At 42.5% G+C, this 16,142-nt stretch overlaps 1 protein-coding gene across 5 annotated transcripts in view; it reads right to left on the reverse strand.

Annotated features, from left to right (window-relative positions):
* Positions 1-16,142, reverse strand: part of LOC142150157 (uncharacterized) — a 115,525-nt gene that overhangs the window by 21,729 nt on the left and 77,654 nt on the right. For all 5 annotated transcript variants that reach the window (XM_075205361.1, XM_075205363.1, XM_075205364.1 and 2 more), the window contains one exon: positions 12,812-12,868. In XM_075205361.1, the coding sequence (XP_075061462.1) occupies positions 12,812-12,868 (57 nt within the window). The remainder of the gene's footprint in view (positions 1-12,811; positions 12,869-16,142) is intronic.

The following is a 16,142-nucleotide window of genomic DNA, read 5'->3' on the forward strand; positions in this document are numbered from 1 at the left end:
TAGAGTAGTGACTGGATCAAAGGATGCCCCCTCATAAATTTGGTTATAAGAGGTTGTTCGGTGTGGGACAAGGTCCAAAGCAAACTTTTTATAGTATTGTGCCGAACAGCTACTCTGGTCTGGAGCTGAGGAGGGCTTGAGAGATTTTATCGCTATTTTTACTTTGTCCACAGTGATGTCCGCATTTAAGCAAGAGATCCGGGACTGGGAAAGGTGTGGGAGAGGGGTGTTCGCTAGGTATGACTCCAGAGTATCTGACAGAAAGTCTTCCTGGGGCTGAGGATCAGAATTAGATTTCTTGTGGAGTTCGTCAGAATTGTACCCAAGGTTTTATTGACAAAGTTTCCGGGCAAGTAAAGAGTTCACCTTATCTGCCTTATCATAGAAGTGCTGTTGAAGTTTCTGTAAGAGGGAGGCTCTTTCGGGACAAGAGGGTTTTAAGCTGGCCCTTCAAAGAGTCAATTTGAGATAGTAAGGAGGGATCAGGACCTAGCCTATGCCTAGTTAGAAGAGCGGAAATACATTGCTCTAAGGAGCAGACCTCTGGAGCGGCCTTCTGTTTTGGCTGAGAGGCAGCACTAATGAGTCGACCACAAATGGTGGCTTTGTGAGCTTCCCAGGAAACACCCAGCACTACCACCTGCGAAATGTTCTCTTGGAAGTATTTAGAGATAGCTGTTTTGATATAAGTGAAGGTAGACTTGTTTAACAACAGAGTGTCATCCAGATGCCACCTAAAAGGAGTGTGGATATTGGTGTAGGAGATCGAGAAGAATGTATACTCACGCATGGTCAGTGCATGAAAACAGAATGATGTCTGCTTGAGTGGTTCAGGGTATCAGGGACAGATACATGGAGCATGTCAATACGGGAGTATATCTGGAGGGGAGCTGAGTAATGGGCCTTCCTTCTGCAGGCTCCCAGTACTATTGTACACTTGCGAGGGGAGTTGAGGCCGTTACCGTTGATTGAAAGGAAAGGAGTGTCAAGGCCATGGAGGTTGAGGAGGGATGATCGCTGCTAAAGAGAACATACTGTAACGATGGAAAGGATTAGTCCAGAGGTGCTTGAACAGAGGGGAGGAGAGGGGGGAAGGGGGAGGAGAGAAGAGACCACAAGAAAAGAAAAAGGAGAGAAGAGGGAAAGAGAGAAGCACAATTGGGCAAAAACCCTTTAACGGAGGGATCCAAAACTAACACATATAAACATTGCAATGCTAAAAAGTCATATACGGAGCATGGGGGGTGGAAAGGCAGCATCTACACATACTACTCGGGCCGGTGGCACCGCCAAATAGACTGGATGTGGTAATTGGCAGTTTGGTCATTTACAACAGGTAATCATCCATCTGCGAAGTATGTTGTGCAGTGGGAGGAGGAAAGGAGAGGAGAGGCCTGGAAGGTGGGGGAAGAAAAGGGAGGATGTTGGAAGGGCGGGGAAGAGGTGCTATATGTAGAGATAAGTAAAACGTCAATGCAGTAATATAAGGACAAGAAAAATTTTGTATAAAGCATAAACAGAACAAAGACATCAGGAGCTCATGAGCGGGAACAAAAAGTTCTATTATAGAGATCCCAGGACACTTGTAAAGGAAGCATCTAGTTGGCAAACAAGTGTGCTGGGATCAGTGGTCCTCTTAGGGAGGAGAATCATCACTGGCTCAGCGTCAAGAGGACCTGGACCAGTCAGAGGCCAGAGTGGCCAGACAACCCTGCTTTGGCAAGTTGTGGTGTGGTTGAGCAGAATCAGGGAGGATGTCCAGTTTTGCCAGGACGTCTTGCCCTTGGTCCATGGTTTTGAAATAATGGGTAAACTTTGAAACAAAAATTTGAATCTGGAAGGTAAAGCCTCATCGATAGCGGATGCTGTGTTAGCAGAGAATCCTGGCGACAGGCTGGAGAAATCTCTAAATTTTTGTATAGTAGAGGGGCCAGATCTTTGAATAGTTGTATGTCCATGTCCTTGTAGGAAGTTGAAAAGGAATTCCTTGTAGCTGTCAGTATCCGCTCTTTTGTGTTATAATAGTAATAACAGACAATTATGTCTCGTGGAGGTTGGTCTGCCTCTGAGGGCGCGATCCATGAGGCAGTCCAATTCTGAGAGCTCTGGAATTACTTGCATGAAGAGGCCTTTAAGAAAAGATAGAATTTCAGACGGAGACATCTTCCAACATGTTTTGAACTCGGACGTTGTTGCACCAGGAACGATTTTCGGCATCTTCCTGCTTTTCCTTAAGTGACTACTTCATGTAGGCGAGAAAGTTCTCCGTCGTTGAAGCGTGTGAACGGCAAAGGTCATCCGGTTTTTTTTTTCCCCAAGAGCATCATTACGGAAACCCAAAAAACCAATTTGAGCTTTAAAGTCATTGACTGCTATTGAGATTTCTTGTTTAAATGCTGCCTTCACTCCATCAAGAAGGAGTGTCATGATGGCCTGGATCTGGGGATCAAGGTCAGCCGATGAAGGGGAGGACTGTGAGGTGTCAGAGGTCGGGAGTGTGGTAACGATGATTTACTTTTTGTCCCGAAAAAGTTATCGGTACAGTTGCCTGGAGATTTCTTATTCTTTTGAGACATGGTAAAAGAGAAAGCGTAGATAAACTCAAAAGAGAATAAAACAAGACTGGGAAAAAAAAAAAAAAAAAGATATGAGGGGAGGGCTGCACAATGAGAAATGAAAATTTTATGCAGGGCTCACTAGGACTCAGGCAGTGAGTGAGAAATCACATCGTCATAGACCCCGAGTTCTTATGGTATGCAAGGTCAGCCGGGTAGTGAGAAGCTGGCTAGATGATAACAACCTGTGTTAGAAGGGAGCCAGTAGGTTAAAATACCCGGAAATGTTAATGGTGTGGCATGTAACATTGAATGATTCAGCAAAATGATATGCCGGCCTGGTGGATCTGAATAGCTGGCGAGCAGTGAAGTCTCAATAAAGGACCCAAGAGTGAGTTTAAAGGGCCCCAACGGAGTGCCCAAGGAATCCTGAGAATGTGGAGATAGTGCTGTCAGAGAATGATGTCACAGTGTCTCCTGCCAAATAGAGGTTGGGAGGTGGGAGCAATCCAGAGCAGATAGTGGGGGTTAGAAAAGAGGTTACGGGCGTGCAGGACACTCTAATCCCCAGATATCCAGTTCAGTTGTGGTGCTCTAATGGAGGACAGGACAAGCAGCCTGGAAGTGGCAAGGATGGCTCTGGTAGCAGGAGAAGATTGGTCAACTGTTTCTTACCTCCACTCCTGATGCCAGTGTTGCCCGGTAGATGCGCCGACCGGAAGTCCACCAGAGGCGGCGTGAGAGGCACTGGAGACCACAGCCAGGGAGCAGGGAGTAGGCCTCAAGGAGCGAAGACAGCTGATGGAGAGCCGGGCAGCCCAAGACTCAGGTGAGACAGAGTGTGCACTTTAGGGGAAGGACCCCAAGAATGGAGAGAGGTGCAGATCCACTAAAAACCTCCATACCAGCAGAGTAGTAGTTGATTTGGCTGCACGTTGAGTCTTTAAATCCGGAAAAGCGTGAAAGGATCCAAATGATGAAAATTCTGAAAAAAACCCTGTCATCTTGACCTGCAGGAACAAGAGAAATTGCCTGATACTTTCTTAAAGTCTGCAAACTGATGTGTAAGACATCCCACTCTGCTGAGGTTAATTGACTATTGGATTGGACAAATATAATTTCCCCTGGGATACTGAATGCACTCAAGCTGTTATCAGTTTATTACAGTGTCCAAAACTCACTGATCTGTGAAGTGAGCCCACATTTCTGCCCTCCTTTTGGTGTTAATGGGGTCCTGGCAATAGTCATTGTCAAGTTCTTTGATTAGCCTTCTCTACCTTACGGCCGAATGCATGAAGAGACTGCCTAATGTACTGTCTTCCCGGCTTATAACTTCTACTCTTCGTCATTTTGTGAGCACTTCAAATTAGTAAGAAGTATTTTGACCGAAAGTCTGGTGGTAAATCACAGGATTGTCTAAGAGCAGGGACTCTTCAAATTGGATATTGGCTAGACGATTTTTTGTCTGCTGAATGAGGGTGAAACCGGAGAGCTCTCCTAGACACTGTTTTAGCTAGGTAAATGGCATCAGCAGCAATGGTGTCCACAGATGCTTCACATAAAAATTCTATGCACCTCTGACAACTTTGTTTTCTGTCTCTTACCAGCTGACTAAAGATTAACCCATATGTGGTGAAATGACGTATTAATATCACCTTAACCAGCCTCTTCCTTGTTTCTCACAAAATGTGGATTATAGCATGTACTTTTTATAGCCCATGCTTTTGTTCCCCAGCTCAACAGAATGCCACTGCAATGTCTAATAACATGTGGATAAGGGGACATTGTAGCTCATTGAAAATATGTATATTGTTTATTGTATCTTGTTGACATTGCATGAAAGCTGTTAGTCATTGTCTTTAAAGTGCAGCAAGGTGGGTTATGGGTTGTCAGATTGCAGGATACAGGTGAGGGGGAAAGCCAATTAGTATCCATTGTTCTCAACATGACTAGTTAAGACATTTTGTCTAGAGCCCAGCAGGGGGCTTTCTGTGGAAATACAGCTCATCTCTACTCCCCCTCCAACCCCAATACAGCACCTACCAATGGTTAAGGACACAGGGGGGGGGACACAGGAAATTAGACCCTAGATATAAGGAGCCACTGCAGGGGGGAGAGGAGATATTCATTCTGTGACTGGAAGCCGCAGGGTGGCTGGTTTTAGAATTGCTGTTTTCTACCAGTGAAATACAGCGGCAGATCCACAGGTCGTAAACTCCGGACAATAAAGGTGACTAACTCCTTAAGCTAGTGGGGTAAGGGACAAATAATGTGGTAAACCTGCCTGGCATTTATTTACAGTGTGTATATCTAATCATCTAGTGATTGATTTTATTACAATATATTGCTTACTTTCTAACTGCATTTGTCTGTGTGACTGAGAACCCTAGAGGGTACTGGATAGACTTCTCTGGCATAGTAAGGCATCCGTGGGTGGCCAGCCAGCTTGAAGTGGGTAGCATTGGGTCAGATAAACCCGGTATCATCACACCATAGGTAGGGGCTGCCATGGAGTCTGAGCAGGTAAAGATAGTTTTATAAAATTCAATAGTTATTTACTAGACATGGCACTCCTTTTTTTCCAGGACAAAGTGCAAACAAACAAATCTTAACGTTTTCCATATGTTTATGGGTTTAACCACATCTGGTCCTATATGTTCATAAGATCTTTTACCCAGACAAACTATCTAGAAAGCTCTAAACCCAAAATATGTAAATTGCTGTTTTGTCACAATGTCATACACAGACATGATTAATTGCTACATTACACAATCAACGTGAGGAGTACTTAATTCTATAAGGAGAGGGATCCCAGGATCAAATGCCAAATGAGTTTTTTAAAATAGTTTACCATATTTTATGATGCTCAAAATAACTGACAGATGCAGGAGGGCATTAAGAATAAGATCCCTATAAGATAAAGCCATTTAAGAAAAGACTAAACGCTTATAACCGGAGGTATTTGTGCAAGGAGAGAACCTGGGTCTACAATACGATAAAAGTTCTTGTTTCAGGTAACCCAGGGGGGGTTTACCCACAGCCAAGAAATGGATAATGTGGGTCTTTTTTTTAATCTCTAGGATTTAATAAACTTTTCAGATTGAGTGGGTTGGGAGGTAATCTGACTATGTTCTCAGTGAGCACTATTGTATTGGACAGTTAGAATATACATAGGACTAGGCCAGCCCAGACATCAGCACCCTCTATGTGGTCAATTGTTTGATTAGAGTATAAGGTTTGAAGCAGTGCTGATAAAGAGTGGGACATCTGGAGCAAACAAATGGGGGAAGGGGGGGGGGGGGGGCTCTGTGGATTTGTCAGTGAGGAGTGTCCAGGGGACAGGGTGCTGAGGTAAAGATTAGGGATGAGCGCACTCGGATTTATGAAATCCGAGCCCACCCGAACGTTGCCGATCCGAGTCGGATCCGAGACAGATCCGGGTATTGGCGCCAAATTCAAATCTGAAACTGAGGCTCTGACTCATAATCCCGTTGTCGGATCTCGCGATACTCGGATCCTATAAATTCCCCGCTAGTCGCCGCCATCTTCACTCGGGCATTGATCAGGGTAGAGGGAGGGTGTGTTAGGTGGTCCTCTGTCCTGGTAGATCTCGTGCTGTGCTGTTTAGTTCTGTGCTGTGCTGTTTAGTTCTGTGCTGTGCTGTGCTGTGTTCTGCAGTATCAGTCCAGTGGTGCTGTGTCCTGTGCTCTGTCCTGCTGAGTTCCGTAGTGCTGCTGGGTCCTGTGCCCTGTCCTGTTCAGTCCAGTGGTGCTGTGTCCTGTGCTCTGTGCTTCTAAGGGCATAGTTATTTCCCCATTATTCCCAAGTTTTTAAAAAATAAAAAAAAAGTAAAAAAAAATAAAAAATTAAAAAAAAAAAAAATATATAATAATTATTATAACCAAATTTGCAAAACCAATACAGCAGTATAAGTCCATTGGTACTGCAATATTACCAAGTTCACACATTCTGCAGTATCTTGTGCTACATATAATGGAGACCAAAAATTTGGAGGATAAAGTAGGGAAAGATCAAGACCCACTTCCTCCTAATGCTGAAGCTGCTGCCACTAGTCATGACATGGACGATGAAATGCCATCAACGTCGTCTTCCAAGCCCGATGCCCAATCTCGTAGTACCGGGCATATAAAATCCAAAAAGCCCAAGTTAAGAAAAAGTAGCAAAAAGAGAAACTTAAAATCATCTGAGGAGAAACGTAAAGTTGCCAATATGCCATTTACGACACGGAGTGGCAAGGAACGGCTTAGGCCCTGGCCCGTGTTCATGACTAGTGGTTCAGCTTCACCCACGGATCTTAGCCCTCCTCCTCCTCCCCCCCCTACAAAAAATTGAAGAGAGTTATGCTGTCAGCAACAAAACAGCAAACAACTCTGCCTTCTAAAGAGAAATTATCACAAATCCACAAGGCGAGTCCAAGGATGTTGGTGGTTGTCAAGCCTGACCTTCCCATCACTGTACGGGAAGAGGTGGCTCGGGAGGAGGCTATTGATGATGTAGCTGGCGCTGTGGAGGAACTTGATGATGAGGATGGTGATGTGGTTATTGTAAATGAGGCACCAGGGGGGGGAAACAGCTGATGTCCATGGGATGAAAAAGCCCATCGTCATGCCTGGTCAGAAGACCAAAAAATGCACCTCTTCGGTCTGGAGTTATTTTTATCCAAATCCAGACAACCAATGTATGGCCATATGTAGCTTATGTAAAGCTCAAATAAGCAGGGGTAAGGATCTTGCCCACCTAGGAACATCCTCCCTTATACGTCACCTGAATAACCTTCATAGTTCAGTGGTTAGTTCAGGAACTGGGGCTAGGACCCTCATCGGTACAGGGACACCTAAATCCCGTGGTCCAGTTGGATACACACCAGCAACACCCTCCTCGTCAACTTCCTCCACAATCTCCATCAGATTCAGTCCTGCAGCCCAAGTCAGCAGCCAGACTGAGTCCTCCTCAATACGGGATTCATCCGAGGAATCCTGCAGCGGTACGCCTACTACTGCCACTGCTGCTGTTGCTGCTGTTAGTCGGTCATCTTCCCAGAGGGGAAGTCGTAAGACCGCTAAGTCTTTCACCAAACAATTGACCGTCCAACAGTCGTTTGCCATGACCACCAAATACGATAGTAGTCACCCTATTGCAAAGCGTATAACTGCGGCTGTAACTGCAATGTTGGTGTTAGACGTGCGCCCGGTGTCCGCCATCAGTGGAGTGGGATTTAGAGGGTTGATGGAGGTATTGTGTCCCCGGTACCAAATCCCCTCGAGATTCCACTTCACTAGGCAGGCGATACCAAAAATGTACAGAGAAGTACGATCAAGTGTCCTCAGTGCTCTTAAAAATGCGGTTGTACCCACTGTCCACTTAACCATGGACATGTGGACAAGTGGTTCTGGGCAAACGAAGGACTATATGACTGTGACAGCCCACTGGGTAGATGCATCCCCTTCCGCAGCAACAGCAACAGCTGCATCAGTAGCAGCAACTACAAAATGGCGGCTCGTGCAAAGGCAGGCAACATTGTGTATTACAGGCTTTAATAAGAGGCACAACGCTGACAACATATTAGAAAAAATGAGGGAAATTATCTCCCAGTGGCTTACCCCACTTAGACTCTCATGGGGATTTGTGGTGTCAGACAATGCCAGTAACATTGTGCGGGCATTAAATATGGGCAATTTCCAGCACGTCCCATGTTTTGCCCACACCATTAATTTGGTGGTGCAGCATTACCTCAAGAGTGACAGGGGTGTGCAGGAGATGCTTGCGGTGGCGCGCAAAATTGCTGGACACTTTCGGCATTCAGCCAGTGCCTACCGCAGACTAGAGGCACATCAAAAAAGCATGAACCTGCCCTGCCATCACCTCAAACAAGAGGTTGTGACGCGCTGGAACTCCACCCTCTATATGCTGCAGAGGATGGAGGAGCAGCAAAAGGCCATTCAGGCCTACACAGCCACCTACGACATAGGCAAAGGAGTGGGGATGCGCCTCAGTCAAGCGCAGTGGAGACTGATTTCCGTGTTGTGCAAGGTTCTGCAGCCATTTGAACTTGCCACACGAGAAGTCAGTTCCGACACTGCCAGCTTAAGTCAGGTCATTCCCCTGATCAGGCTGTTGCAGAAGCAGCTGGAGAAAGTGAGGGAGGAGCTGGTAAGCCATTGCGATTACACCAAGCATGTAGCTCTTGTGGATGTAGCCCTTCGTACGCTTTGCCAGGATCCGAGGGTGGTCACTCTTTTAAAGTCAGAGGAATACATTCTGGCCACCGTGCTCGATCCTCGGTTTAAAGCGTATGTTGTGTCTCTGTTTCCGGCGGACACAAGTCTACAGCGGTGCAAAGACCTGCTGGTCAGGAGATTGTCCTCTGAAGAGGACCGTGACATGCCAACAGCTCCACCCTCATTTTCTTCCACATCTATGGCTGCGAGGAAAAAGCTCAGTTTTCCCAAAAGAGGCACTGGCGGGGATGCTGATAACATCTGGTCCGGACTGAAGGACCTGCCAACCATTGCAGACATGTCTACTCTCGCTGCATTGGATGCTGTCACAATAGAAAAAATTGTGGATGATTACTTTGCTGACACCATCCAAGTAGACATGTCAGACAGTCCATATTGTTACTGGCAGGTAAAAAAGGCAGTTTGGAAGCCCCTGTACAAACTGGCTCTATTTTACCTGAGTTGTCCCCCCTCCAGTGTGTACTCGGAAAGAGTTTTTAGTGCAGCGGGGAACCTGGTCAGTGAGCGGCGAAGGAGGTTGCTTCCTCACAACGTTGAAAAAATGATGTTTATAAAAATGAATAATCAATTCCTCAATGAAGTACAGCACTGCCCTCCAGATACTACAGAGGGACCTGTGGTTGTGGAGTCCAGCGGGGACGAATTGATAATGTGTGATGAGGAGGAAGTACACACTGTAGGGGGAGAGGAATCAGAGGTTGAGGATGAGGACGACATCTTGCCTCAGTAGAGCCTGTTTAGTCTGTACAGGGAGAGATGAATAGCTTTTTTGGTGTGGGGGCCCAAACAAACCAATCATTTCAGCCAAAGTTGTTTGGTAGGCCCTGTCGCTGAAATGATTGGTTTGTTAAAGTGTGCATGTCCACTCCTATTTCAACAACATAAGGGTGGGTGTGAGGGCCCAAGGACAATTCCATCTTGGACCTTTTTTTTTTGCATTATATGACCAATCAACAGTCGTTTGCCATGTTCAAAAAGTAAAACCAAATTTAAAAAAATTCAAGAAATTAAACCAAAAGTAAAATGCCGTGTCATAATTTAAAACAAGAGGTATTGACGTGCTCTAAAACTACTGTATTGTTGTTTATATTTTATAAACACTACACTTGAAAGCTTGAGTCTTTCAATAAAAAAGTAACTGTCCATTGCACGAATATTTGCAACAGGGACAATTTTAGGGTTAAGAAAGTCAACTAATAACACTTCGACGCTGTCTGTCTTTATAAACACTACACTTGGAAGTTGGAGGAGGTATTGTGGCCCCGGCACCAAATTTACTACCGGGGCCACTCCACTGTGCAGTCCATATTTAGGTGTATCAGATATTAAACAACGGTGACAGTTGATGCCCAATTTTTTAATTATATTGTGGCCTCGGTACCAAATTGTGTACCGGGGCCACCACACTACGCAGTCCAGATACTTGTTTGGTGGAATTCAGACCAGTTGAGGGTTTTATTATTATATTGTGGGGACCACTCTATCTATACCACACTACAACTCTATACCACTCTATTTCATACTTTAATTCTATTTCATACTTTAATTCTATTTCATACTTTAATTCTATTTCATACTTTAATTCTATTTCATACTTTAATTCTATTTCATACTTTAATTCTATTACTAATTACCATAAAGAGGAACTGCCGCTTCTATTTAATACTTTAATTCTATTAGTAGTTACCATAAAGAGGAACAAAATAAACCAATTTTACCAAAAGTATAATATGACTTAGACTTACAAACACTACACTTGAAAGATGGTGCCTTTAAATGAAAAAGTCAGTCTTCATTGCACGACTATGTGCAACAGGGACAGTTTTTGGGTTTACAAAGTCAACCAATAACACTTCGACCCTGTCTGTCTTTAACATACTTGATGGGATCTCAATGACGAATTGTCTGTACCATGTTTGGAGGAGGTATTGTGGCCCCGGTACCAAATTGGGTACCGGGGCCACTCCACTATGCAGTCCAGATAGAGGTGTATCAGATATTAAACAACGTTGACTGTTGATGCCCAATTTTTTAATTATATTGTGGCCTCGGTACCAAATTGTGTACCGGGCCACCACACTACGCAGTCAAGATAGATAGATGCGTATCATAGATAAAGTACATTCAGTGGTGTGGGGCAAATTGAAAAATATTCAAAATGCACTGACATTATCAAAAACAAGAGGTTGTCACACGCTAAAACTCCAACATGTATATGATGGAGAGGATGGAGGAGCAGCCGTATGTGTAGTGTAATGCAGACCTGTTGAAGGTTTTTTATATATTTTATTGTGGTGCCCAGTGCCCACTCCTCTAGGCAGTCCAGGTACATTTATTGGTGCGAATCATAAAAGTTCAGGGTTTTTAATATATATTGTGGTGACCCACTCCTCTACGCAGTCCAGGTACATTTATTGGTGCGATTCATAAAAGTTCAGGGTTTTTAATATATCTTGTGGTGACCCACTCCTCTACGCAGTCCAGGTACATTTATTGGTGCGATTCATAAAAGTTCTGGGTTTTTAAGATATTGTGGTGACCCACTCCTCTACGCAGTCCAGGTACATTTATTGGTGCGAATCATAAAAGTTCAGGGTTTTTAATATATATTGTGGTGACCCACTCCTCTACGCAGTCCAGGTACATTTATTGGTGCGATTCATAAAAGTTCAGGGTTTTTAATATATCTTGTGGTGACCCACTCCTCTACGCAGTCCAGGTACATTTATTGGTGCGAATCATAAAAGTTCAGGGTTTTTAATATATATTGTGGTGACCCACTCCTCTACGCAGTCCAGGTACATTTATTGGTGCGATTCATAAAAGTTCAGGGTTTTTAATATATATTGTGGTGACCCACTCCTCTACGCAGTCCAGGTACATTTATTGGTGCGATTCATAAAAGTTCAGGGTTTTTAATATATTGTGGTGACCCACTCCTCTACGCAGTCCAGGTACATTTATTGGTGCGAATCATAAAAGTTCAGGGTTTTTAATATATATTGTGGTGACCCACTCCTCTACGCAGTCCAGGTACATTTATTGGTGCGATTCATAAAAGTTCAGGGTTTTTAATATATATTGTGGTGACCCACTCCTCTACGCAGTCCAGAAAGATACCTTGTTGCAACGTTTTGGACTAATAACTATATTGTGAGGTGTTCAGAATACACTGTAAATTAGTGGAAATGCTTGTTATTGAATGTTATTGAGGTTAATAATAGCCTAGGAGTGAAAATAAGCCCAAAAACTTGATTTTTAAACTTTTTATGTTTTTTTCAAAAAAAATCCGAATCCAAAACCTTAAATCCGAACCGAGACCTTTCGTCAAGTGTTTTGCGAGACAAATCCGAACCCCAAAAATAACGAAAATCCGGATCCAAAACACAAAACACGAGACCTCAAAAGTCGCCGGTGCACATCCCTAGTTAAGATACACAGGACTACTGTAACTACCAACCAACCGAGACTTAACTAGCAGGTAATCATAGCTCTGTAATTTGCTTATTATTGTCTTGCTATTATGTTGTTCCATGTTTTATTTACACAAATAAGCCACACATTTATACTGTACTTTTTATATCCTTTATATTCTGTTTTAAATCCTTTGCTTGAGCGATCTGTACCAAAATAGGGACACCTCAGACATGTGTCTCCACAAAGAGGACCAACAAGTACATATTTTACTTTTTTTAAAAAAAATCCTCTTAAAATGAAGCTGTTTGAAATAAGCACAATTACAAGTTAATTCATGATCAATCTAAGAAGTTTAAGCCCAAAGCTTGACATACTTTTGAAAACACAATTCTTTAGGTCTCTCTACATAAGTGTTAACATGCATAATTTTAGCAATGTGAGGAACCCAAATCAAGAAAGTTGACATTTGAATGTCTAAAATGTCTTTCTTCCTTACATATCACAGGGAATGGACTTTTAACAGATTGAGACCATTTGAGCTGGTTTTTCCATCCAATGCAGTCCCCAGTAATCACTTACTTTAGTTGGCATGGTGTCATATATTTGACTGCAGAAACTCTCATCCTCATCAGCTAGCTGTAATCCAAAACAAATTAATTATTTTTATTTATAAGTTACCACAAAATGACCAACACTGTACAAAGAGCATATACACACACATTACATAATGATAGATAAAAAATAATAACACAGTACAAACAGCAGCGAGGTACAAGGAAGAGCAGAGCATCTTAATGCTATAATAGAAACAGCAAACACGATGTGAGGGACAGAACATGGCAGGAAATCAGTGCAAGTTGACCATGTGTCTAGGAGTATGGTGCAGCAAATAGGACCAGAGCTGCTGGCTTGGAGAGCAGAGATGCAAGTATAGTAGGGGCTAATGGCTCAGGGAGGAGGTGCCTGGTGGCATAGAGGGTGACCGGAGGAGGGCATATTGGGAGCTTTTTTTTTTTGCTTTTTTTTTTAGAATAGTTGGGTTGTGTGTAATAACTCATTACGTATAGTGCCGCTTTGCTCCAAAAACATAGTACTATGTATGTTAGTGCTAACGTATATATAGTCAAGTATTTTAAAAGAAATATTCACATGTGGGAGGACAGGAACTTATTTAGAGTTTAACACAATTTTGAAGCCCCAACGTACAAGTAAAATACAGGTCACAAAATGGTGTTCTTACCATTGTATTTTGAGTGTCACGTATTTTAATCAACGTGCAGCTCAAAATAAAGTGTATGAGGGTCAGCATCTAGATGGCCAGTTCAATTGCCACATACATTTTTTTACCATTTCACTTATTAACCCAACTTCCACACCCCTGTGGAGACTTGACCTATACTGAGTAGGTGGCATCTCTAGATACACCTCCCAACATATATATTGCAATTACTCAATCCTTGGTGTGAATAAAATCAGCACAGAAAGGAGGTAACAATTTCATGGCATTTCCAATGACAACTGTGCTCCAAAATTAGTGAAAAGAAATTTCTAATACATATGCAGTTTTGCCAAGGGACGCATGTGGAAAACTTTTCATTGCTTTGGACAAAATAGGAAGATTAAATCAGATGGATTTCGGATCAAGAGTGGATCAATATCTTGAGCCGGGTTTCTACATTATGTACAAAGTATCAGCAAATTTAGTTCTATATTTTACATGATTTAGCACCTGTGGAATTTGAAGGGTGCCCAAGCTTAAACTGTTATAATTGTAGAGCGAGGTTCGGTACTTTTTGGCACATGATTTGGAATTGGCCAATAATGAATAGTTTTTGGCTAAACATGATCAGCTGTAAACTTGTGTTTCAATTCCTATTTTCCACTTGGCTGTTTATACTTTGCCTCTCTTGGAATTATTCCATAAAATATTTCCTGTATTTGCATTAGCCAAGCTCTAACAACAAGATCCCAGTTGGCTAAAGACAATCTGTATTTTTAAATTGGCTTGGGTTGGTGAATGAAACGTGAGATATATATGTTTTTTGTGACCAAGTATAAAGAAAACTATAATCAAATATGGTGAAAGAGGCTTTGTTCCAATTATGTTTCAGGCATTGTTACTTCTGGTAATCAGAAGTAACCTCTAGTCTTGAAAATGTTTAAAGTATTGGATTTTCCACTTCTCAGGCTGCATCTGTATTTCTGAAAAATAGGAGTTCTTAACTGGATCCACGTCTGATGGGTCAATGGAAATAGTAAGGAGAATAAAATACAAAATGTCCATAGAACATGATATCTAGCTTGGTGTAAACAGCAGATTCCCTGGAGCAAGGATATGCCAAGATAATGAAGGAAAAGCCAATTTGGAGAGGATGCAATATTCACTGCAGACCATTCTTCCTCAACGTTAAAGACTCAACTGTTCTGCAATTATAGCCTGCATCAGCAGCAGCTAATAAAAGGTTATCCGATGTTTTTACACTTTTATGATCCAAAAACAAAATCTTTAATGTGGCATGAAAATTAGACAAAAAAAAAAAATCTGGACAATGAACATGATATTTGGGAGGAAAAAGTTAAAAGCAAGTGGACCAACAAGTGTCAAATATAGCATATTTAAATCTTTTATAATCGAATCCATCATTTTATTTGTACTGTGGTTCGGTCATTGCTCAATTCAATGTCCTTATAAGAAAATGAACAATAAATAAGGACACTGGAAGAAATCTTCAGTAAAATAAGGAATCTGCCTAAATAACAAGTGGATTTATATCAGTGGGTTTAGTATTTGTGCCAAGAAAGGAGAGACTATAGGAACTTGAGTTATACGACTGGGATACGAAAAGGCTCTTTACTATTTAACACAGTTGTGGTCCAAATATATATTACTTCTAGAGTAATTTGTAAAATCCAGCACTTTCAGACTTTAAAACCGGCTTGTAGACCGCATTTAAATTAGAGATGCTCAGCCTCGGTTCCTTGAGAACCGAGCACACCCAAACTTAGCATATCAGAGTACCGAGCCGAGCCGAGCCGCTCTGTACTTTCGTGCTTTTTCAGAATTAGAAACGAGGCAAAACATCATTGTTATGTCATTAGATCTTGGATCTCGCGAGTTTTGAAATCTATAAGTACCGTCCTCCACGGCGATCTAGCGCCATTTCACAGAGGGACACAGAAGGGATAGCAGAGTCTGTAGAGCAGTTGGGCAGCAACATAAATAGAATAGAAAGAGGAGGGGGGTAGCAGAGTTCAACAAAGTATACAGTGACATTCTGGAGAGCTCCATTGCCAATTCTCATTGCTGAAATACAAATACTAGTTCTAGCAGGCTTGTCTTCTGAATTTGCAGTCAAAGTGTATGGTGTTATCAAAATGGATTCACAGCAGTACACAGAAGAGCAGGAGCACCAAGCAGCTACTGGCACCAGTCATGATGATAGTAATCACTGTACGTCATCTGGTAAAGCCTAAGTGAAAGTGCATAGTGTTTAAGTCAGAGAAACAAAAAATGTAAAAAATCTTGGTCAAGAAAAAAAGACCTGTAATCCAGGCAAAGTTATCTGCAGAAAAAAAAAAAATTGCCAACATACCATTTTACACACACAGTGGCAAGGAAAGAATGAGACCTTCGTCTTTCTCTGAGTGCTAGCTAGTTCTGCAACTGTCACTGAGGCATCTTCTTGTAAGGTCAGTTGTGACCAAGCAAAACCTTGTCATTCGGACTCCAAAAGTAGTGTCCAGATACTTTTACGTGTAAAAGTCAAGCTGGAAATTCAGAAGTTCAGATTCAGAAATTACACAAATCCCCGAGGAGAGTCTATCCACAAGTGCTATGTGTAATCCTGACTATTCTGATAGCGTACCCATAAAGAAAACCCCTTTCAGCATTTCTGCAGATGTGTGCATG

Source organism: Mixophyes fleayi, chromosome 4 (assembly GCF_038048845.1).
Source record: "Mixophyes fleayi isolate aMixFle1 chromosome 4, aMixFle1.hap1, whole genome shotgun sequence".
NCBI classification, from domain to species: Eukaryota; Metazoa; Chordata; class Amphibia; order Anura; family Limnodynastidae; genus Mixophyes; species Mixophyes fleayi.